Source organism: Neopsephotus bourkii, unplaced genomic scaffold (assembly GCF_033783945.1).
Source record: "Neopsephotus bourkii isolate Nb327-2 ecotype Australia unplaced genomic scaffold, CSIRO-AGI_Nbou_v1 NB_100, whole genome shotgun sequence".
In the NCBI taxonomy this organism is placed as follows: Eukaryota; Metazoa; Chordata; class Aves; order Psittaciformes; family Psittacidae; genus Neopsephotus; species Neopsephotus bourkii.
In genome coordinates this window covers 121,263-146,520 of record NW_026900617.1, presented here as the reverse complement: position 1 = coordinate 146,520, position 25,258 = coordinate 121,263, and the positions used below count along the sequence as shown (strand labels likewise).

At 41.6% G+C, this 25,258-nt stretch overlaps 1 protein-coding gene across 1 annotated transcript; it reads right to left on the bottom strand.

The window, feature by feature from the left end:
• Positions 1–16,880: 16,880 nt before the first annotated feature.
• On the bottom strand, positions 16,881–22,852 carry LOC133213820 (CUGBP Elav-like family member 4). The gene is made up of 3 exons (XM_061356374.1): positions 22,099–22,852; positions 19,179–19,225; positions 16,881–17,041 (listed from the first exon to the last, which is right to left on the bottom strand). Exons 1-3 carry the CDS (start codon positions 22,376–22,378, stop codon positions 16,922–16,924), a joined length of 447 nt encoding a protein of 148 aa, XP_061212358.1. The 5' UTR covers positions 22,379–22,852; the 3' UTR covers positions 16,881–16,921.
• Positions 22,853–25,258: the final 2,406 nt, after the last annotated feature.

The following is a 25,258-nucleotide window of genomic DNA, read 5'->3' as shown; positions in this document are numbered from 1 at the left end:
CTTTGTTTTGAAACAACTTTTTGATATACAGCGATTAATTAATTTCCTGAATTAAAAGGAGTCTTGGAATGCCTAGTGGTGCTGCAGTACACCTAAGACTTTCTTAACCAGGACGAAATGGGGAGAATCACACCAAGCCATTATCCTTATCATATCCAGGGAAATGGGAGCAGTTCCACCTGGTGTTTAATTCATGTGAGTGTTGCTGATGGGTTTAAGGCTCTTTTGGTTTTCTCATGTGTGGGGAAAAAAACAACAACCAATGACAAAGCTCTCAAAATAAATTAAAGCACCTTCTTTCCTCTGTTCAGTTGCCCTCTCTGTCACATCTTTCACCCTCACTCCTTCTTTTCTTCCCTATAAAAAATAATCAGTGCAAAATAAATGAGTGAAAAGCCAGCATCTTACCAAAGCATCTTTGTGGAAAGGTTTAATTTCCTGTCCTGCTGTGGATTTTTTTTTTTTTTTTTTTTTGGTGTGTGTTTTTCTTTTCCTCAAAGGAGGGAAGGAAATAAAGAAAAAAGCAATAGAAGAAAAAATAAGGAGAATCCAGAACTTGACAGCCAAAAAAGAAAAGAGATGTTTAGGGAGGGATGTTTTAGTTGAGGTGTCCCTGCCCGTGGCAGGGGGGTTGAAACTAGATGATCTTAAGGTCTTTTCCAACCCTAACTATTCTATGACTCTATGATTCTATGAAGAAGGAAAAGAGTGGCTTGATGATTCCTACATATCCATTAGCATATTACCTTTGCACCAAAACCATCAGCCACGTCTATAAGGGTCTTGAGAGTGGTTTAAAATATAAAGCAGGCTGTGTCTATCTCAGAAATTAAGTTTGTCATTCCTACACCTTCCCTTCCAACTTGGAGCATCTTTGTACAAAGCACCAGCATCCATATGAGACAACCAATATGAACACACAAAGGGCTTGTAATTTATGACCACTGGCGGGGGGCTGGGGTTCAGTCTGCTTATTGAGGAGGCAAGTGGGGTTGGCTGGCATCCCTGACCATGAAGCTTGCAAGCTGGAGTGCCATGGGCCCTCCAAGAAGTGAAAGCCAGGATGCTCTCTTGCAAGATCTGAGCACTGGGTGACCATATGCGGTAGAACAGATAGGAATGAGCCACAACGTGGCAGCATTGTATCTGGTGTGCTGGAGAGAAAGCGGGAGTCAAGCTAGGCTGACCTTGGTCCTGCCTACATCAAATCTGAGCTGGTTTATTAGGAGAGGGTTAGTGCTGAAGGAGACACATGAGAAGTAAAGTTTGCTCATAGGTACTGGTGCCTCAGTTATTGCCCCTCTCTGAAGAAGAGGAAAAAGAAGTTAAAAATAGGGGTTCCTTGGTTATTATTCGCAAAAAAAAAAAAGGCTCAATGCCCTGAGCAAGAATCTGGCAAAATTCTGCTTGTTAGGAAGTATTTGTAAATACACTATGTGCAAGTCCGACAAGGTCTGATCCCTGATGCTTCAAGTGAATGCCGATTAGTTAACTTTCTGGAAGGCCTCAAAGTTCTTCATGGGGAAGTTTTATTTATCCAGTTTTTAGATTTTGTAGAGCAAGGATCAAAAACACAGTGCCAACAAGTTAAATATCTTGATTTTTTTTAAATCAGCGCCTAGTTTAGAGTCCGGCTTGAATCACCAATTACAAGTAGGGACCCCCCTCCACAAAGCATGTACACATCAAGCATACAAAACAAGTAGGCACTAAAAAAAGTGACAACCACTTTTAATTTTTCTCTAGAAATGACTTGCTCAGCGTCTGCGGAGTAAACCAACAGCTGAGCTAGGAAAAAAAAATCCATCTCTTCGAGCTCCCAGCTTTCAACAACACCATAATGGTGTGCTAAAAGTCTTGATAGGGCTGTGAATCAAAGGCTGTCCTCGTGGCAAGACCCAGCAAGGTGGGTGGCTTTTCTGGGCTCACCTCAGCAGCTCACCTGAAACAGAGAGTGTATGAACCACTAAGATAGGCCACTTGCTGGGGAGGTTCATTTTGTCTGTAGCTCCTCAGAAGGATTTGGGTACCTCTTTCTTTCTCTAAGACTTAGAGTGAACGGCTCCCATTAAGAAAAAAGTAAAGAAAACACATTTGGATTGTGTAATTTCAGCATAAAGCCAACATAAAAATAACAGTTTCATCATCTGGGTTTGGCAAGGGAGGGAAAGAGGAAAGAATTTGGGATGGGGGGGTGTTAAGGATATAAAAATTTGCTGTCACCTGAAGTATCATTTAATGCTTTATTTAAAAACACTGACAGTTTTTTCACAGCTGTATCCATGATAGAAGCAGCCTGCTGGCACATTGATAAAGTATTAAGACGAGCGCAGATTGGGCATGATACAAAGAGATGAGAGTTCATTGCAGATGAATTAAGGCAACACACACAAAATAACTGCTACCTGGCAAAAGATCATTTTGGTGCCGTCTTTTGTTTTGATTCAGATCAAAGGGAGGCTAGGTGTTTCAGGGATGGTGCTCTGAGCTGCATGGGTAACTTATCTGTGCCATTCAAGCAGGCGTCACATTGTCTGCTTGTAAGTAGAAAAAGATCTGAAACACATGAGGAAGGGGGAAAAGCAATACCAATTCCCTACTGGGAAGAGGTAGGATCTCAAGTCTTGCAGAAGTACATTGAAATAACTGTCTTCTTTACGAAAGTCTAGGTGCAAAGTCCTCCTGCTGTTCTCAGTCTGGAAGATCTCACTCTAGATCCAGATCTGAGGTTGTCTCTGCTCTTCCTCTGAAGCTCTGATTCCTGTGCTGAGATAACCTCTGGGTATTTACGGCCAGAGTAACAGCACCTTGTCACAGAAGATATTATTCCAGTAGACACTGGAGTGTGGGCACAGGCATACTGGTATAAAAATGCCTGATGCCAGCATGTTTTTACTTTCTTTCTGCTATTCGTGTGTGCTTGTGTGAATTTGTATGTATATGTATTTATGTATATGTATATTTATATGTATTTATATACGGTCATTTCTATACAGGTATTGTAATGCCTTTAATGGAGAAGTTTTGTCATCCCTCTCATGCTGCTGCAGTCAAAACAGTGCAGTTGTTCTGATTCAACAGACCTAAACACAGTCCTGCAAAGTGTTAAGCCCTGTCAGTTCCTGCTGGCTTCAAGGGAACCTCAAAGCTTCTTTTGAGAGGGTCTTAGCAACTCTTTCTGCACCCTGAAGGAGAACTAGGCCCCAGGTTAATTAAAAGTAGGGCAACATTATACTACCAGCTGTCTGAGAGGGTGCCTGGCATTCTGAGAAAGAGCAAAAGAGAAAATTCAAGTCAATGGGCAACCTCACCATAGTGAAGGTACATGTAAAAGTACAGGCAGAAGCCAGACACAGCTGCTCTGAAATGATGGTCTTGTGACATTCCCTGCCTCAGTTTCCCTTCAGCTTTGGGGTAGAAGATGATGCTGCAAATCAACATAATAAAGATGCTGTAGTCAAGATATCTGATGCACTGCTAAGTGACCTGCTATCTCTAAAACACAAATATCTTTTTTGCGTTTCATTGGAGACAAATAGATAGGCTTTTCTACTGCCCCTGCTGGAACCGTCACAGAAACAAATTGTGCAGCCTACCATCCATCCCAGCCCATGCATACTGCAAAGGAAAAAGGACAACTCTGAATCTTTCTCTCCTTCCTTTCTCCTACCAGACTGGGCCAAATCCTGATCTCATTTATATTGCAGTAATCCTGGAATAAATTCACGGAAGTCAGTTCCTCTAGATTTACATGGGTATAACTGAGAGCAGAATTCATCACCACGTCTTCATCGATGGCTCCTAAGCAGGGAAAAATACTAAGGCCTCCTTTATCTTGACAGCACAAGATGGCTCAATAAATGTAAAGCACGTGTTATATAACAGTAGAATAATCTATGGTATTGAGGTCTCACAGATCCTGAAAGTCTTTTCCACTTGAAAGGAGGGGGGGAATTAAATAAGGAGAAAAATATATATTGAATAAAGTGCTTGTTGCAGAATATTTTTTTTCAAATACTGAACTGTGAAACCTAAAGTAGGGCAATACCCTCCCTTTCAACAATACTTTGACTTCCTACAGTCAGCAGATGCAATATGCATAGGATTCAGAAAGATCCCATTAAAATTCATTAAACCGTGTTTCCAGCTATTTAGTAAATTTTGAAGAAGAGAAACCTATTGCCTCTTCTGCTCCATACGATGGCCTCTTTGAATGTAATTAACCCTTCATTCATGGGTCTTTCTATCCAACTAATCTCCCACCCCGTGCCTTCCGATGCATTTTTAATACCGCAGCTAATACAGCCACCTAAAATCCTCCAGCAGTCACCATGCAATAGAGCTCTTTGCACAGAAGGTACTGTAAATCTCCATAAACAGTGCTTGGATGAACAGCAAATTCAGATAAGTGATGTGTTCTTTTTCATGCCTTCCAGTTACAAACAGGGGATGCTCTTCATCCTTCAAGGCAGAATTTTATCTTGGAATTATGTTGGTTTCATACCTGCCCAGGGGATTCAGCCACTGGGTTTGGGGAAGCTGGGTAAGGAGTGGTGTAAGGAGGGGCAAGAAGACATAGATAAATGGGGAAACAATAAAAAAGCACCTAGTAATACTCATGCAAAAAGCTCTAAAATCAAAAGGCAAACCAATAATGGATCCAGAAAAATCAAGATACATTATAGAAAGTGTGAACTTTATCTGTCTAAAGTGTAAAACTCTGGTCTCTTTATTACATGGTTGACAGAGACTCAGAACCCAATCTGGTCTAGTCCTGAGTGCGATAAGCTGTGACCAATTTCAGATCGGAGCTCCTATTTACGGAGGTGCTAAGCGGAGAGGGGGATTATATCATGCAAAACAGAAGCAACCAAAAATATTCTTGTTCCCCCTTTCCTCTTTTCCCATCTGATAAATGGTTTGTCAAAACAGGGAGTGAAGCTGGAAGGGCCAGGGAAAAGGGTTTGGTATAAAAAAAGAAGATGGAACATGTGAACTGAAAATATTCCGTTGGTCCCTCTGCTTGGAGAAAATCCCATTCCCAGGCCAAATCTGATCAAAATCTGTCCAAAAAAAAAAAAAAAAAAAAAAAGAAGGAAATATTTTGAAACATAGAAAGGGTTTGATCCACAGTGCAAAGTGTTCAAGTTATACGATGTTTCATTCATGATTTTGATGTTCGGTCACAGCTATGGAGGAGTGTTATTTCTGAGTCAAAGAATTATGCTTTTCACTTGGTTTCCATAAACCTCTACACTTGATTATTTCATTTGAACTGCAGATTTCCATGGATCTAGCAAAGTGTTTAAGCACCTGCTCAACTTTAAGAACCTATTGCGTTCTGGGAGGCTTTCCACAGTTTGAATTAAGTGCACAGTTTTCTGGATGGACTGCTCTATACCGTAACTACATTCCATCTGGATGAAATACAGGACCTTTCCCAAGGGGTTTTGCTCCTGTTTACTACATTGGTCTAAAATTTGTCCATAAGTGTTTGTGCCTTTTTTATTGAAGATTCTGTCATATCTGATTGAACTCTGGCACAGTGTCTGTGATCAGTCTTGGACAGCTCAGAAAGGTCTAATTCTGGCACTGCAGGAGAGAACACAAGCATTACAGCTTGTGTATCAGATGTAAGTATCACCCTAATCCACCGGGAAGCCAATCTGAAGTCTCAGTGCCATTCTTTGCTCTTCCAAATCAAGGTATTTTCAAGAAAAAGCACAATGATTCTGTTTAAGACGCACAAGACATCTCTACAAAGAATGAGAATTTCAAAGTACGGCACAAGTCTGACTTTTTGGGGAAGTATTATTGTCATTGTTCTTCCAGGAAAGGGAAAGGAAAAGGGAATAAAAAAAAAAGCATGTATAAGAGCTCAACTCTGCAAAATTTGCAGACCTGAGTGGCAGCCTAAGTGCTACACAGCAAGCCGTGGAAAAATATCAGCGATCGAAAGCCAAAAATCTTGTTTCTGAGTTTCCTGTTCAAAGACATGAGAGGTACAATCCTCCTACCCAAGAAAGAGTAGCAAGTATGCAGTTAAAATTTAGAAGTTAAACACCCGTATCAGGGTATATGTTAATTGCTCCACACTCCACTAGCACTGGGCATGTTGCCTGTAATGCCATGGAAATGCATGTGCAAGTTAACAGCAAAGTTCAGCAGTTGCAAGATGTGTATGGATTCATCCACTATAATTGTTTCCATGATTTAAGCGTTAGGCACCAGGAAATTAATCTGGGCAATAGTCAAGACAATCTGCACAAAACTGAGTCCAATGTTGCTAAAACAAGCTGGCTGAAATGAAAAAGTGCAGCTGTGACTCTGATACCAACACACACACACAAACACACGCACACACACAAAAACGGACCCAATTATTATTCTTATTTTTTATGGACACAGATGAAAAGCCAAAAGGAACATGGTAATGCACACAGATGCTGATTAGCTGGAGATTATATTGATGATGTGATAAAAATTCACTTTGTCTCTTAAGCTGCACCAGGACAATCAAAGAGAGATTAGATAAAAATCAGAGAGGATGAATAATAGAAGGGAGAGGTAACATCGTAAAACATAGCTCCCTACAAAATGTTCTACCTCTGAATGCCCCTAGTCAGAGTAAATAAGGGCTGGAGGGTGTAAATACACCCAAATATACGTAGGAAGGAGGCAGATGTGGCTTTGTACATTTATTATTTATCAGAAAGCAGCCAGATACGAGCATCTACTTGCACGGGTTTGCAAATATGCACATTTAAATGTGCACACCTTTCTAACTCTTGAACAGATGATGAGAGGGAGCGAGAGAGAGAAAGAATTGTATTTGGAGAGGGACAGATGGACAGAGAAAACATACAGGGTGAACTCTTAGAAATGTACGGGAAATTATCTGAAATGTACGGGAAATTATCTGAGTGAGAAAGATGTGAACTTGCGGGGAAAAGCAACTCAGTCTCTACTTGACAGGGTAAGAGATACACATACAAATCCCCACATACACATGTCTTTACCAAGACAAACAACAGTGGGGGTCCCTGTCTGAAAAAAAGGATCCCCAAACTACCAACAAACAAACAAAAAAAAAAAAAAACAAACCCCAAAACACAAATCCAAAAAACAGTAAAAGGATTTTTCTAATAGGAGAAAACTTTCTCCTCTCCAAGTGCTTGCTTGAAAAGGAGCAGAACTCCTGCACGTCTAACGTTGGTTTAAGTTTACTGACCATGTTTAATATTTGATTAAACCTTTGGCATATCTGACTATTCTGATCTGAATAGATGATCCAATGCTTTCCTTGGTAGTAAAGCCAAGCATAAGTAATAGCTGTCCTCTGTCTACTGCTGCCTTATGCATATGAGTAGGATTTTGCCTTGTGTAAAAACCTACTACCTGCCTCTGTATTCTTTTCCCCTGCTCAGTATTTTCAGCTGTGCTTTATGAAATCAAACAACAATACCCAAAATGCTTCTCCCAGACATGGAGGGGTCTGCATTTTATTCATAGCTGAGGGAAAAATCCCTTCTTTCCAAAGTCTTCCCCAGCTTAAATATCTTACCTGTTCTTGCTGTACTTTTCACCTGTGGCTTGCATTATTACTTGCTAAATACATCAGAAAATGCTCATCAGCTTGATCGGCAGCTTAGGGATGTTTGTGTGATTGCCCTCACACACACGTACACATACATAGACACAGCAATTTTATAAATAAATTACAGTCACAGGGGTGAGAAGCGGGCATGTGGTGCTTTGTAAGGGAGCAGAACAGCAAAAAAGAAAGGACATCTTCAGGATCAGAAAACAGGGGCTGTCAGAGTTTCTCTGCGCCTCTTAACGCTTGTGAGATGGCCACTGTTACTGATCACAGAAGGTAAGAGAAGGGACCACCAGCCCAAACTGCTCTTCCCCTGGCCACCTAGGTGAGGAAATGTCTCATCCCTCAACACAGACAAAAACCAGGCTTAAATAATCAGCCTACATGCTTTACACCTCAAATGAGACAAGGCTTGTCGGGAGAGGTAATATCTTTTATTAGACCAACTGATACAGTTGGAAAAAAATAGACAAGCTTTCAAGCACACAAGGAAGTCTGTCATTTTTTCCCCAGCTATATCAGTTTGACTAATAAAAGATATTACTTCTCCTTACAAATGTTGTCTCATTTATAACCTTAGACCATCACTGCTAAAGCTACAGCACGACTTCTACCTTAAATACACACAAAGCTCTTTGCAAAGCTGGATTTCATAAATTCCTCTTTACACACAGCAAACTGAAGAAGAGCAAGGTCTAGGAGCAGGATCTGGTGAGACGCTTATGGTTAGTAAGAGGGCTGGGCTAGAAATAGGCCTCTAATCCTTTCTCACCTACCTCTGAATGAAGAAGACTCTGATGTCACACTACATCAAAGGCTTATTTTGCCTTGTTTCTCCAATTTGGTGTTGCTAGAATAGGGTCCTGGAGCTGAGGGGTAGTTTTGATTCAAAACAGCAGGGAAAAATATTTCTGCAGGAAGCTGAACTGTAGTCCCAGAAGTGGCTGCCAGGAATAGTTAAGAATAAGATCATCATTTTAAGAATTCAAAGGAAAATGTATGCAGGATTTTTGTTCAGGTGTGAGAAATCTGCTGCTGTTTTAATGAAACAAGAAAAGTAAAAAAAAAAAAAAAATACAAAAAAGGTGCAATTGCCTTGGCAAAATTATAGACTTACTGCATTGTTTATTTCCTTTTTTAATCTTTGAAAGAGGACATCATGCTTTGAACCTCCAAATAAAATAAAATAAAATAAAACCACCTTTACTGTCTACTCTCTCAGTAGTTTTTGCACAGAAATATGTCTGTGTATCTCCATATGTGCGTATAATTTTTGAGTGTGGGTTTTTGTGCTACTACCTGTGGTTTTTTTCCTTTTTGAAAATACTTCCCCACTATGGCTCTTCTTTTTCCCAAACTCTATTCAGGGGAGAGCTGAGAAAGGATAGGCGAGGTAGTTAATGTGGTCTAAGAGAATCAGAGTAGTGACTTGCGATATGAACCGGTGAAGTGTTCTCTACAGGGGTGACAGCCAGAGACAGCACAAGGGCAAAACATCGGTGCAGAGCTGAATCAAGGGAAGAGGAGTGCTAGCAGCAATGACAAGAGCTGGGGAAACAGGTCTGGAGCAGCAGAGGTTGGAAAAGAAATGATTATGAGGACAGGTAGGATGAGAAGGATGATGTGAGAAACAGGCAGTGAGCCTGGAGTGGCACCTGAGGAAGAGACCTGACACTGGGGATGGATCTGAGCCCATGGTCCAAGCACCCATGCCTATACCTGCAACCATGGGAGGCTTGAGAAGAGAAGATGAGGAGCTTGCCTTGGCAAACCCAGACAACAAAAGCCCATGTGCAGCGCTTGGAGAGCAAATACAATGGCCAGGGATGGAGAACTGAGCCTGAGAGTGAGCCACTAGCCAGCAGTTGGATAAATGTCTTTTCTCGGGTAACAAGGAGTATGGTTGCTGCACTGACTGATGTCTCAGCTATTGGGAATTAAGAAACTGCTGCAAGATCTTGTCCCTGGATCAGTGTAGGGGAGAAGACAGGGGAATGACACACCTATTGTGCAGCTCCTTTTATGAGTAAACACATAAAATGTAATTTTAGCAACACCTTTTTGGCCTTTTTCAATGAATCAATTAGTAACAAACAATCGTTTAACAGCACAGAGCAGCCATTATATAGAAGAACAGATTGAGACTAATACAAAACCTGTTCCCCTCCCAACAAGAACCCAGCATTCCTTCCTCAGTTTCCACATCACACACCACCACCCCCCCACTATCTGCAAACACTGACAGTAAAGCTGAGTAAATATATAAATAATTAAACAAACAAATACTTTCCCTGCTGCCCCCAGGCCTTTGAAACTGAGACTTAGTTGGATTTCAGGCAATCAAACAACATCACGTTCACAAACTCACACTGCAAGCAAGCTTCCCCTCCACCTTTGACAGAATACCATTGACTTGAGTGCACTGTGACGATTTCAAATAGACTAGGGGTTAGATAATCAACACATGTACACTCCAGATCCTCCATTTACTTCATAAAACACATAAGTTCAGATGGGGTGGAAACCCAAAAATAAACACAAAAACCTACCCCATTTGTGTTGCTATTGATTAACTAAAGCTGCAACTGAAATAATTAAAAAGAAATAGGCAGCCTGACTCATTTGTTTGTCAGATCTTCAAGGCAGATGATCTCCTGAAATCCTCATTTTAAATGGAAGGTTTTCTAAATTAATTTTGATGCGGCTGGATACTTCAGGTCACTGAAATCTCATTTATCCCACACAAAAAAATACCTCTTGGGTAACAACAGTGAAAACTCCCTTCTAGTCTACCTTGCTCTGCCAAAGTCAGGACATTCATGTCCCTACTTAAGGATTCACATAGTGTCTGTCTGTTGTTTGTGAGACTGGGTCAGAGTCTAACTATTGACTTCAGAGAGGGCTGGGTTGGTTCTCAGTAAATGGACGGCAACTGCCAACTGCATCTGCACATACCAAAGGCAGAAGTACACTTGTCTAGAGGGAACATGGTCTTTTTACTGACCCGGTGAAGGCAGATCCCTTCAGCTTAATACAAATTATATTGCAAACAAGAGGTTTGGATCAGGCCCTTGGAGAAGAAAGGTGGCATGCAGCCCTTCATCAAATCCTTGAGCTTTGCAGCTCCCTCAGTTGCCATAACAATGAAGAGTATATATGTGATTCACTAGAAGAAGAAAAAAAAATCAGGATCCTGAATCAGTGAATGATGATATTCCTGTAGACAGAGAAATTACAAACGCTGAATCTTACTCACACAGAAAAACTGACAAAATTGCCATTGGCCCTTTCTTAGCAAAGCAGGAGCAAATATGTATTTACAAGTGAAATGAGCAAAGCTAATTTTCCACCTCCCCACCACGTGTTTTTTGAAAGGGTGTTTTCCTGATCTGCACTGGAAGTGGCCCTGATGTAACACATTTGTCTTTAGAGATGCACCAAAACCTTTAGTGATTAAAAAAGAAACATTAATTTTATATCAACAAATTTTCCTTAAAAAAAAAAGAGAGAGAAATAAAATAAAATAAAGAAATACAACTGGCCTAATATTGCAGATGAGGAAATGAAAGATCAATAGCACACTGGAACCAATGGGAATCTTTCCACTGGTTCAACAGGTTTCAGATCAGGCCTGAAGGCACTGAGCTAAAGTGACTTCATCAGAGAGTGTTGGTAAGTAATTATCCACACTGCGATTAGGACCCAGGCGTCCTCACTGTCGGCCCTCAACCGCCAGATAATGTCCTTCCTTTGAATGAAGCTGCAGACACAGGCAGCAATTTAAAAGGGGCGGCTCTGAGGTGTATTAGCCACTAGTAAATAACCTAGAAGAAGAAACACAATGTTTCCTTTTCCTGTTTATTTATTTGCTTGGTTAACTTGGTGTTAACTTTTACTAAATCATGGTAGAATGTAAAACTTAGCATTACTCCATCACCCTTGTATCTCCTGCAAGACCTTTAGTGTGTATTTCCTTCCAGTGTTTCTATAGGTTGGCTTTTATTTTTAATTTTTTCTTCTCTGTCAATGACTAAACTTGGCGTTAAATCTTTTGTAAGACACTCTTTTTCTTCGGTATCAAAATTGAATGGATCCAGACTCTTTCAAATAAACATGCAGTAATAGAATGCCTTTAGAAACTTTGCCAAAGGATTTTTGTTGGTTCTCTTGCCCATTACTCACTTCCACTCCTACTTTTCTCATTTATTGCCAGTATCTGGAATGAGATTTCTTTTCCTTAAAGGGGAAAAAAATATCCATAATAAAAAAAGAAAAAGAAGATAAGAAGAAGAAAAACAAAGCAAAAAATTTACCAGACTCCCTCCAAATGCACAAAACAGAACAAAACCAGCAGAATGGCATAAATGAACAGCAATATATCTTTATAAAAGAGGGTGAAAAATTGCATCCTCAACTGTGTATTATTGAAGATGGGCTACGACCAAATAAATTGCTTTTAAAAGCAATTAAAAGCTCACAGAAGAAAAACACTTCCCCTGTAAACTAAAAAAAAAAGACATAATGAAATGCAAACCATCTTGAAACTACCATACGGAAACTGGAACGAGCACTTCAAGCTGAATGGTATAGCAGAAGGAGTGAACTAGCTTACCTAGATAAGACAGCCTATTGCTGAAGAGGGAGTAGTTAGGGAATTCAGAAGCAAGCAGGTCTGTGTATCTGGATTTAGATGAGTAACAACCTTAAGGCAGTCACATTCATATTATTAGTTGTTCCTGCCTCAAGGAGCGGTATCTTCAGAACTGCCCGTAACTTAGAACCCAATCCAAACACTGCTGCAAGCAAGGTAGAGTTTTCCTGAAGACTTCAGCAGGCTTTGGAGCAGGTCAGTAGCTGCTCTGCAGAGTCCTTTCCCATCAATTATAGATAATACATATCATAGAAATAATTCTTTTCACCACTTCTCCACATTCACACACTCTCACCCCCCATTTCTTAAATGCTGATAAATGTGTGAAAAAATAAAATCTATAAAGCACTTTCATTGCACTGCTGTGTTGAAAAAGAGCTCTCTAGGATTAATCCTGTTCTGATGAGGGTTGAACTGGCTGACAAAAATGGTCTTGACTGCCCTGAGATACTCAAGCCCTCGCCTTCTCTGCAACTGCCAGGCAAAGACATGATCCTACAGAAAGAGCTACCTTGCTACTGTCTGGTCCAGGTGAAAAAATGGGCAAGAAACAGTAAGAGGAAAGAAAACTGAGTTTCCTCTGGGTTAGAATTCATGGAGGTGCAAGCCAGTTTAATCTACTCAACAAAGGTATTTCCCTTTCTTTTCCCTCTGCCCATGCACCGTTTCAAAGTGCATCTTTACCTTATTATATTATTAGAATAAATCAATATTATTAATATTACATGGGGGCAATTCTGTAAATTCTCCATAGTTCTCCTCCCTGACTGTTAACGGGTACATTATGCAGTCTCTAGTTAGATTGTTCAACCAGGCTATCGATAGTCTTAATAAGCAATATCTATATTGTGACCTTTGTTCACAGAACTGAATCTTTCCTATAAGGCTGTCAGATTCCTTAAAGAAGTATTGATAAGCTCATTACTGTATTGCTACATATAATTTTAGGTGTGAGTTTCACTCACCCTCAAGCATCTAGTAGCCGAATACTTTTTTTTTTTTTCCTTCCTAAAGCACCAGCCCTTTTACAATTGATCAAATAGTGAATTAGAGCATTATAGAGAGGAAACATAATCAAGGGATTTCTACAAGCACACTGTGATATATCTTTTGATCTTCTGACAACCTTCATCCCTCTGAATCCTAGGAAGGAAGCACTGTTTTATAGGGATATTATTAGGCTGATACTGTTTTATACATCTATCTGCAAGAAGCAACCGAATCCAACAAAGATATTTGTGTGCATTTGCAGTGAGTGATGCATATTATGTGATGCGAATCTATCCTTAGGGAGAGAAAAGGAGAGGAACTGTGTGCAAATGTAAGTCTGCTCTTTCGATACATGTGTGCATACACAGTCTCTGTGTATTATATACACAGGCATTTGAATTAGAAACAGGCCAAATATGCAGTCAGATCTCATCATACCAACTCTGTCTGCAAAGGTCCATTTTTATTCTGTTTGAAGAAGCTTCATGTCCAGAGTTATCTGCCCCAGCGCACTGGGAAGTCAGCCTGGTTGCATCTAAAATATTTTGGAAACAATGTACAAATAAACCAGAGGTAGATTAATTAAGTGTGACTGTATCATTAAATTAGTAATGAACAAACAGCTATGTACCACATTAAACTCTGCATATAATTCCAGGAATAGCCAGTTAAGTCACCTGCCACTTTCAAGCAAGTGTATGATCTCTTCCTTTTAGAAAGGAATTATTTAGAGACCTATATCAGTATGTTTACTTTTTCATTAATAAGCATATATAAGAAATGGTTTTGTGTGTGTATGATATACAGAGGTAGTAGACACACTTCTACCACTGTGTATGCCCATTTCATGTAAAAGTTTGTTCTTTGCTGCACCTTTCATGTAAACTATGTATTTTTATGTTTTTCAGATTTAAATAAGGGGATTACAAACTTCAGCATGTAAAGGGGAAAGAATAGCCTGCATTACAAACTGTTCTGCATTGCACCATGGTCTATTGAGCCGTAAGCAACTTTCTGGCATTAAAAGACTTTTAGAGAACTAACAGCGAAGGCCCCTTTCACTGGCAAATATATATCCCTGGAGGCATCAACATTGCCAACAAAGACATCTATGAAATAGTTAATGTTAAACAATGATTGTCCATGTTCAACAAAGGAGGAAGAAATAAGCAGATAAGTGTGAGGTAGATCGAAATCTGCATGCCTCATTGGCCGAGCTGTCGGATATTTCTAATGCTTCTGAAGGGTTTGTTACTAAGAACCTGTTAAGTATCTTTAAACCTTTGATCTGTAGCCAGTCTTAACAAAGGTGGCAATTAATTAAAGGAGAGTACATTGCAATAAAGTTACATTGTGGTCAGTTTATATATACTGTCCAAAGCTGGTTCACAGAAGTCACTGTCAATTAAAGTCTTCTTGAAGTCCAGTTCATTATCAATTTTTCCCCTTTGCCTTGATCAATATTTTTGGCTGTTTCTGCTTGACAAACTTAACACAATGCCTATATCTATATATCTTGCCATTCATTTACATGGAATAGATAGCCGTATATTATTTATTTTTAGCTACTATGTATGGTCAGGCACTTTATTTGAGAGGTTTAGAGCCCTCATCCATCTTTATTTTAAGGAGCGACAATAATAAGCCCTCTCATCCTTCAATGGAATGTCAGTTGGATATAATGAATGCACATTAAAAACTGCATTCACCTGTGTGTGCATTCAGGCTGTGGCTCAGAGTGACAAAAGCAAACAAATGCAGTGTCTGTGGTGACATCCTGACTCCAGCCCACACCAAGAGATGCCGTGCAGACAAAAGTGATTCAATAGATCCTGCAATCCCCAAAATGAGACTACGCATCTTGAGGAGGCACGAGGAAAGAGAGGCCCCTATAATATAAATACCCCAGCTCAGTCAGTGAAGCGACAGTGGAAGAAAAGCCATAACTTTAACTCAACATGGTTATAATTTTTCCTTTCTTTTCACTTGGAATTTTAATACATAAGGGTCAGCCTGCCATGACAAACCCCAGCAACAGTCATACTGGCATCAGTGGAGCAGTTAAGTGAGTGAGAAATGCGTCAGAGGTCAGGCTTTTATCAGTTCCTCAGCTTTGTTTTAGTTTTAGTTTCACTTGCAGAAAAAAAAGCTAAGTTAAGGGACATTACAGCAAGCGCAGAATCTGGTAGCATTAACTGTAAGTGTCACGATTTGCTATGTAAATCCACAATCCAGAATTTTAAAGAGAACTTGAAACACTGCATAACTGCAAGCTTGCACCAGGATTTCCAAGCACAAAATGACCAAAGCAATGGCAAAAATCTCACTGACTTCTGCCCAGCAAGCAGGCAACAAGCCTTCACTCCCTAAGTAAAGATGATGCTGGGATTAATGAAACACCAGTCTGTTTGTTCAGGCTGGGATTCAACTTAGCTCACTTAACACCTCACCTGCTTAGCACAAACTCTTACATGGCAGATATAAGGCAGCACTTGATGGACAGGTCATGTTAAGCTCTGCAGTCCTATGTTTTTATGGAATATTATTTTAAGGCTATTGCCAATACCTACACGAGTCTTTGGGCATCTGATGCTTTTTCTCTATTTTAAATGCAGGTAAGCAGCCCAACAGCCTAGATCATCTCCCCCACTTTTTCTCCCTTTGAACCATTAATGCCTGTCGCATAAACCCGCCTCGGTTCACACTTGATTGACGGGAGGGATGGTAACAGCTCCTTTAGTGTCGTTATGGTCTGTCGGGTCAGTGCGGCTGGTATGCACACACACAGGGTATGAATGATAAAAACCACCCTGTAGTTCTGCTGAAAAATGTGGCTGCGTATTTCTAGCTTTTAAGGCTAAGGGATGCCCTACTCGATCATGCAGCCCCTTTTGCCCCTTGCTCTTGACCACCGTGAATACAGAGTCCTCTGCCCACCCCCCTTGACAGGTACAATTCACTTTTTGGTTGAGCACAAGACACTTTCTGCAACCTCACTCACTCTTCACCCAGGCAAAATTTCCAGATACTCTCTGACAACTTCCTTCAAAAGACTATTCCATCAAGTGCCTGGCTTTTATTATACTATGCAGTTTGAATCCCCTTCTAAAGAAAGCTCTGTTTGTGGCACTGGCCACTGGCTGATGCAGGATACAGGACCAGATGAACCACGCTTTTCATCCAAGGTGACAAGGATCCTCAATTTTACCCCCTACTTCAGTGCTGATGTTCACGATCTCTTCTGCTGAATACAGGAAAAGAAATATATATGTATAAAACAAAAACTAAAGTGTCCCTGTTATACTTCATAAATTAGAAAGTCATTTTAATTAAAACATTGGTTTGGCCAGGTAAATACTATGAAGTCTGGTTGTTGATGTTATTTCTTTCTTTTTTTTTTTTTTTTAAGAAAGAATTACCTTTTCCTCATTCCTTAAAATGTCCGAAGGCACCAATATGTGTAGATATTGAGGGACAAAAACAATCGCAAATCATAAATGTGTAGAAAATATAATTCTAACCTGAAGAAAGGCAAGAGAAGAAACAAAACCTCTAGAAACACAAACTTTAATTTCTTTCTTTCATCCATATTATGTAATTTTAAAGCAAATTCATTCTTGTAAGGATGATTAGTTGATGTGGTAGTGGGGCTAGCTGAAGAACAGCTTTCAGTGCAAAACTTAACAGCCAAGCGAGAGATCCCAGAAAATTGGAGTTTGCATTGGAAATGCTGACACAACCGTAACAACATCATAACTGGATGCAGCTGCTTTTAGAAACCAGAATCCATGTCCAGACCTCTGGAAAAAGAGTTAACATGCAGCATTCTAATTTATGAAGTGATCAGGGCTATCTGTTTGATATTACCAAAACACATGCATGCTGAACTGTATGGGAGATTATAATGTACAGAGGGTTGTTTTTTTCCTCTCTCTTCCATCAACCTATCCAGTTGCATTTTGATTGTTTTACGGGATTGTTCTTTAGACCTAAGGCATAAAGCCTCCTCTGTTTTATTCCAGTTTATTTGTGCATTTACCTCCCTAAGACTTGTTTGGTTTACTACCATACTAAATGCTGTATGTGTTGCTTTCAGCCAGGCAAGCCTTATGTTTCAATTATGGAGGAGTTTATTCAGCACCTGTATTGCGTTGTGCTTCTTTTCAACTGAATTTCCATTTCCCAAAGGCTATATGCATGAATATGTGTACATCTCTTTTTCTGTATGTATACACACATACAAATCTATACATTTATATCTATATAATCTATACAATCTATACAAATCTATCGTCTTAACTGAATGCTCATTTTTATTGCACCTTTGAATTTCTAAGACATCCAAAACCTTCATAAACATCTTTAGACTTAACAAGGTTTTAATTTTTCTATCATTTATCTTTGTAATCAAACAGAATGAATATAATGAATGGAAGCCTTGATTACCTATCCTTGAGGTGTCTTAAATTTAAAAATTATTTATACTTTTAGAAGGTAAAACAGGAAAAGAACTAAACTCTTCTTTCCACACTGCATTTTTCTAGCTGCATTGAATGTTGATTGAGTGAGGCTCGAGTCAGGTAGAAACACCATTCTAACCACAGGACCTGCAGTAGTGGATTTCAAGGAGGCTTTGGGATTTTATGATTTCCCCAATCCTAAATAAGGGTTGAAAGACTGTTGTAGATCTCTGGTCTATGAAGAGTCTTGCTTTCCCAATACACACTAACTCCACTCTGTAAGTGCACTCACATGCATGTGTTTCAGTAAACCTTATTTAAGTGTGGAATGCTGATTTCTTCTGACTACCTAAATAGAATATTATGGAGACCTCTATGTTTTAAATTAAAACACATTTCAGGCCTTGGGTACAAGCAAGCTTAGATAGAAAAGGCTGTTTAAACCTATGGGGACAGTCTTATATTTAGATTACATTAATTCATAAATATTATACTAAATACCACTTAAATTGGCCTTAAATGACTTCAAAGATAATGCATTATAATATGGCTGTCCTGAGAGCACTAACCTTTATGTCTCCCAGTAACTCAGCGTTTAAGCATACTCCACTGCTAGGTAAGAAGGAGAGAAGTTATGAATGAATGGCTTCCTAAATGGTTCAAGTGTGATTAGTGCATGTGTATGTGTGTATGTGTGAGTGTGTGGGTGGGTCAGCTCAGCCCCGGTAGATTTCTACCCGTGGATCTCAGCACACAGCCTCCTCCCAACCCTACAGCAAAGTACCACAGCAGAAGCTTGTTCCTGCCCCGTGTGGAGAGAAGTGAGGACGGGGGAAATATGCAGCAGCAATGTTTGTTCCATGAAAGCTTGTTTTCTCAGAGATCTGGCAAGCCTTTCCCGCCTTCTCTCACATGCTGCTTCCCCCGTACCCTTTTCTCTCTTCATACGCCTGCAGGAGAATCCTGCTCCCCTGCCTCTTCCTTGGTATCTGGCCTGTTATCCGCCGGAGCTGCTGGTGAAGTAAGCTGGGACTTCACTCTCCTTTTGTGGTAATGTTTTCGGGAGGGGGCATAGTCATGTACTTTATATTAGGGTTCTTAATTTTCAATTTCTTCCTGCTATACAGGAGCACCAGAGTATCTCTTCACAACGTTTTCAGGAATACACGTACTGTGCTCTCATTTCAACGTATTTACACCTGAAATTACTCTGGTTGCTATGTTTTTACTTTAAACTAATTCCTGTCTCTTGCCTCCTCCCAACACAAACCCACCTTCTCCCTCTCCACACCCAAGGTTTGCTCTCCATACACTTAAATAAACTACAGCCTAGTATTAACCCTTCAAGGTATACCTCTACCACAACCTCCTTCCCTGGATTAGGAATGAAATCAACTGAGAGTGATAGATCAATTAATGCATAAGCATTACGCATGACTTATGGAAAGCATCTTGGGGTTTCGGATTGCCAACCTACCCCTGAGAGCCAAGTTGGACTATCTTTATACAATTCTTCACTCATGCCTGCAAAACAAAGCCATAATGAGGAGGTCTGAGTGAATACTATGCTTCACATGACTGCATTTAGAGAAGGGAAAAGAAAAAACAGATTAAAAAAAAAAAAAAAAAGAAAAATAGAAGCCAAACACAACATTCATCCTTCAAAGCCCCATCATGCTTTTTGACTTAATAGTAATTAATCACTACTGGCAAGAAAGTAATTTTTTTCCAGGTAGCCAGAGGCACATTTTGATCAGGATTAGCTAATAAATCAGCGGCATCGCTAGAAAGGAGTTCAAACTCTTCTCGGATGTACTAAATAAAACCGATCCCTGAAATGCTGCCAACTCGGTGTCTATTGAAGCTTCACTCAAACCCTAACCTGCAAAATAACAATCATCATCATCATTTTTCCTTCCAAAGTCCAAAACTTCTAGGAGGTTAAAAATTGCTGTTTCTGTCAAGATGAACTCGTGCAGTTTGGTTTGATGAAGTGACAAGATTTCCCACCTGGCTTTTTTTGTAGGTTGATGCTTTAGAACAGAAATGAAATGAAAGGGAATGAAGTTAGTATCTTGCTTAATTCAGGAATATGTGTTAAACACATCCAAGCAAGACAAATGATCCCTCTCTCTCTTCTTCTCTCCCCTGCTTCCTGAGTTTGTCTCTGTGAATGCAGGCATACAGTAAATGCAAACTGAACTGGAAGAGAAAGAATTTACATCTATGAACTAGAAATTAAAGTTATCTCATAGATTGATTAATTACAGGTTTAAGATAGAGCATAACAAAAGAATAAAATCTCACCAACAAATCAAAATTATCTCTCCCATCACAAAAATCCTTTATCAAGGTGTTAGCTCAAAGATATCCTCTGCACTATGTTGAGTGATTCTCTTCAGTGTAGCTTTTACTGTTATTATTTTTGGGTTACAGAAACCTTAGATAATTTTTGCAAACACATGCGCGAACACACCAGCTTAGTGCCTACTCTCACTACGCCTCATATATTAGACAAAACCTCTCAGGACCTTTCCTTCCGTGTGCTTTTTACTAGCATTTTTATTGTTATTAATAATTATTATAGTATGGATGTCATGTTTAAATGATGCCCATCAGACCTTTATGTGGCTTCTAGGAAGCTAGTCTGAGAAGAAAGCATGGTTCGAAAGGGCTACACTTATAATTGTAAATATAAGAAGGGTGTTTAGAGCAACCGGCAAGCAAAGAAGGAAGAAATATCCTCCAACTTAGACTGAGTCCCCAGTCCCCGAGTCCTGAACATTTTCTCTAGCCTGTGTGAAACCGGTACTTTGGACTATCAGGGTGTATTTTCATTCGCATTTCTTGAGGGTGGAAGAGAGCAGGGGAGGGATGGGGAAGGGGAAGAGATGCCAGCTAAACATGCCTTTAAGTTCAAGATTTACAATTTGCCAAGGCATCTGGAAAGCTGGGAAGCCAGTAATGCCATTACCAGTGACTCTCCCTGTCGGGAGTCCACCAAGCTGGAGTAGACACTGTTACTGAATCCCTCCTGTAAAACATACAACTTCCACTCCCCCCGTAATCCCCTGCAAAACCCTTTCTCTTCCCGCATTAAAACTGGAGTCACACCCCAACCAGTTCTGATCTGATCTTTTTGGGGTTGTTTTTTGTTTTGGGCTTTTTTTTGTTTGTTTTTACTTATTTTTTTAATAACTACATATTCAATGAAACAAACACACACACACACACATGTATATACAGAACCTGAGTTAATAAAGTGGCTTGCTTCACTCCTGGGTCCCTTCTGCTCCTAAGAGGGGCTACCATTCAAATTATCTTCAACTTCCTCCCTCTGAGTCCTACTTTCTTAGCCGAGGATCCAAGCATCTCTCCCCCACTACACACACCCTCCTCCACCCCCAAAACGTAGCATCATCTAATCTGAAATGCACCTCCGGAAAGCCTGAGCTAAGCAGAGGAAGGAGAAGGCAGGGGATGGAGTGAGTGAGGCATCGCACGGGGAGTATGCCTCCACTGCCTTTAAAGAAAATCTTAAAAGTTCCTGGGATGGACTTTAAGCACATTAAAGTAGTACTTGGAATATGCCTGCTTGGAGACTTCTCTCCTCTGGAACTAAACTGCCACCTGTCTCTCCTGGTTCACCCTCTCCAACACACACACCCCAGTCGTGATTTCGTACACACACCCCCACCCCGCTTGAGATAGGCTTTTTTATTGTTGTTTAAATCCCTGTTCCCACACTGAGCAAAGCCAAAATTAACTACTTCCCTCATCTCTGGAGCAACTCGCTCCCTTCTACTTTTGACTTTGGAGTGGACTGCAGATAACAATTTTAACAGCAATAATAACAAAAATGAAATAAAAATAAGAAGAAAAAGAGAAGGTGCTGGTGCCCGATATACAGCAGTTGTAAAATATGGGCTTCCCGGCTCAACTCAAACACACTAACACACACGGACACACACACCCCCCTGGGTGGAAAATGTGCGGCTCCCACGGATAAAGAAAGAAATCCTACTCCCGGTTTTCAGCACCACCGGCGGGCGGACAGCTCCCCGCCAGCCCTGCTGCCGCTCTCTGCCCGCCCGGGCTCCCGGCGCCCGCGGGCAGCTGCACCTCACCCCCCAAAAACGGGAGGAAAAAGGTAAAAATACTGATAAATGACCCAAACTAAGCTGACTTTCTTCCCTGCATCTCTCTCTTCTCTTTCCAGTAAGGTTTATTATTTCTTTCCCTGCCCCCGTTGCTTGCCACCTCCACCCCCGGGCCAATTGAAAATGGAATAAAATGAAATGAAATCGAAAGAAAAGAGGGAAAGAGAGACCCGGAGAGGAGAGAGAGCTTGCGTCCCTCTCCCGGTCTCTCCCGGGAAAGTTCAGGAGGTAACTCACCTTTGTGCATGCCAGTGAACCTGTCCTTCAGCACTGTCAGTTCATAGATCTTCCCGAACTCCTCGAAGAGCGGTTTGAGGTCTTTCTCGTCCAGGTTACGGGGGATCTGCCCAATAAAGAGCTTAATGGCATCGTGGTCCTTCATTGGGATGGTGGATGGGTTTCCGGGACTATGGTTTAATCCGTTCATATGCCCGTTGGTGCTGGGGTTGCTGTGATTGCTACTCAGGCTGGTATTGTCTGGTTGTCCGTTTGCTAACGTGGCCATCTTTATATACATAGAGAAAATCTTCTTTCCTTTTTCCCCCCTCTTCTTTTCTCTCTCCCTCCCTCTCTCTCCCTCTCTCTCTCCCTTTCTCTCGCTCTCTTGCTCCCTCTCCCTCTTTCACACACACTCTCTCTCTCACACACACTCCTCCCTCTCCGTCTCTCTCTCTCTCTGGGTCTGATCTGATTTTTTTTTTACATTGAAGATCTGTGTCCTTTCCGTTTAAACAGGCTGGATCGGTTCAAATTCCCAGCCAGACTAGGGGGTGGGGTGTGAGTGTGTGGATGTGTGTGTGTGCGGGGAAGGGAGGCTGGGGGTGGGGGATCGCTTTTGCCTTTACTCTGGCTAAACCCCCTCCTCCCATCCAACCACCCCCCTGTCTGTCTGCCCGGGAGAAGCTTAATGGTATCTTCCAACACAGCCCCTGGCTATAAATAGCACTAGGCGCATGGCTCTTTGAGAGACAGTCCATTTCTATTGTGCCAAGTGAGCAAAGGGGAACGGTTGCGTTTTTAGGACCAGTGATGATGATTTTATTTTTTTCTTTTCCTTTCAAAACCCTCCGCTCAGTCGCTGTCTTTATAATTTCAGTGATCATCGTGAAATCCGCCTTTTTAATTGAGAAGGGGGAAAAAAAAATAACAAAACCCAAGGTGTTCTGACTTCTTCCTGTTATGATGGTGTCTCTTACTTATTATTTACTCCTATTATGAGTTCGCAATTGATAATAAAAGCAGTTCAGATACGGAAGAATCCTCGGCTCAGAGGTTGCTTTTGCTGTTGTTGTTGTGGTTGTGATGTTACAAGCTCTCTTTACTATATCTGTTCTTGTTGCATCTAAAAATAAATGCATGCTCTTTAAGTCTTTCATTTTTTTAATTATGCCGATTATGATGATGACATCAAGCTAAGAAAAGCGCAAACGGTATTATTGTAGCTCTTTGGAGGGAGGCGAAAAATACTGAGATGACTATTGTTAATTTTCATGCTGCCGATATTTATTTCATGTACTATCGTTGCGGGCGTTATCTCCTCTACGAGCTGCTTGGGGGGGGGGGGAGGGGGGTGTATGGGAAAAGGGATTGATTAGATAAGATTTTCCTGCCCGACTTTCAAGCCATCAGGATATTCTGTCTCTCTGATGGAAACATAAATTGTATTTTGTAGTCATCAGGGATCGGGAGTTGCTTGTCCGAACAATGCTCTCTAGACAAAGTGTACTGTATGTTGGAAATGAAATCAGCTCTCCTTTCACAGCATCTGGGGGTGGGGAGGGCAGGGAGACTCGGATTAAGGACACAACTCCCCCTTATCCCCCAAATAATAATAACAGTAATCCGGGCAGTAACAAAACAAGGCTCTGCGTGTGCTCGGAGCAATTTTGCTTTTTTTTTTTTTTTTTTTGCTTTTTTTTTTTTTTCTGTTTTTTTTTTTTTTCCCCTCCCCTTTCCCCCGCTTCCCGTGCAAGCTGTGCAGGGATGGAGCTCAGAGAAACACCAGCAGGCGAGCTCGGAGCAGCTTGCGAGTTACCTGGTCTGAACCCCCGCCACAGCCCCGTCTCCGTTCGGGCTGCAGCCGCTCTATCCCCTTCTATCCCCTGTACCCGGGGGTGCTGGCAGGACCCCCGCAAGGGCTCACAGCCATTGTTCCCTCCGCCCTCTGCTTACCCCCGAGGCGGAGGCAGCGGCGGCCCCGGGGAGCGGGAGTACAGGGGGGCAGTGGGAGGAGTGGGCTGGGAACGGGACCCTCACGGCCGCCCGTCCCCCGGGAGCGAACGGGCAGGGCGCCGGTAACACGTGTGACTGTAAACGGAAGGGGGTAATCAGCTTGAATTTGCGACGTTCCTGCATGTTTTATTGACCGGAATTTATTTTTATTTCTGTTTTAAAAACAGGCAGAAAAGAAAAAAGAAAATCCCCAACCCACCCAAACAAACAAACAAACAAAAAAACCCCACCACAACACCTTTGAAGCAGTTTTCACTTTATTTGGCTTCCGTTTTAAAAACAGAGCCGCAACGCTGTGTCCGCTCCAAAAAAAAAACCAAACCAGATATTATAAAAAATCATTATTAAATATGAGCGCGGCGCGAGTGGCTCGGCAGTTACAACTACTCCGGCGACTGCGAGTCCTCCCGTGCCTCAAATGAACGCCCCTGCCAGGGGAGCAGCGCGGAGGAGACCGATCCCGGCGGTGCGGACGGGTGCGGAGCGCTGCGCCCCTCCCCTGGGCAATCCGCGGCCCCGCAGCGGGAACGCTGCGGGCGGGGACACGGGCACGACCCCACAGAGCCGCACCGTTGGCGCACCCCGCTTTTCCCTTCCCTTTCCTTTCTCCCGGGACCTGCACCTGAGGGCATACCCGAGCAGCGCCGCAGTAGCTTTTTATCGGCTCTTTAAATAAATCTCTGTGGCCGGTAACGGAGAGGCAGCTGCTGTCAGACGCCGAGCACTGGGCTGGTGGCAGGCACCGAGTATTGTCTGTTGTCTGACCAGGCGTGCTATTTATTGAGGTCTAAAGGGGAGAACTGTCTGTCTTCCCTTCCTGGGCATGCACTTAGAACGTTTGAAAGCTAAAGACTCGGGGATCTGACAGCCCAGGAGTTGTGGGGAGGGTATACCCCTAATACAGCCCCTCTCCCGAATTCCCAGCCCTGTGACTCACCTGCTTTCATATCCTGCCTGCTGCCTCGGACTGTGATAAAAGAATGACAACAAAAAACAAACCCACATGAAACAAAATCTTCTTGCGGGGGGGGCCCCCCCCCCGAACAACAAATCTTGATGCCCACTCTTTCCGAACCTTAAAACCCTACAGCTGACTGTGACACGACTTGTTAGACCTTTTCTAAAGAAGGAATATCTGCTATACTGAAAAGTGAAACAGTATCCG

What these genes read in the sequence shown, in the direction of transcription:
- LOC133213820 (XM_061356374.1), bottom strand. Translation starts at nt 22,378, where the DNA reads ATGTATATAAAGATGGCCACGTTAGCAAACGGACAACCAGACAATACC. An exon ending in GTTCACTGGCATGCACAAAG is followed by an intron (nt 19,226 to 22,098) that starts GTGAGTTACCTC and finishes TTTGTTTTGCAG; the next exon opens with GCATGAGTGAAGAATTGTAT. An exon ending in GTCCAACTTGGCTCTCAGGG is followed by an intron (nt 17,042 to 19,178) that starts GTAGGTTGGCAA and finishes CTCTTTTTCCAG; the next exon opens with AGGTCTGGACATGGATTCTG.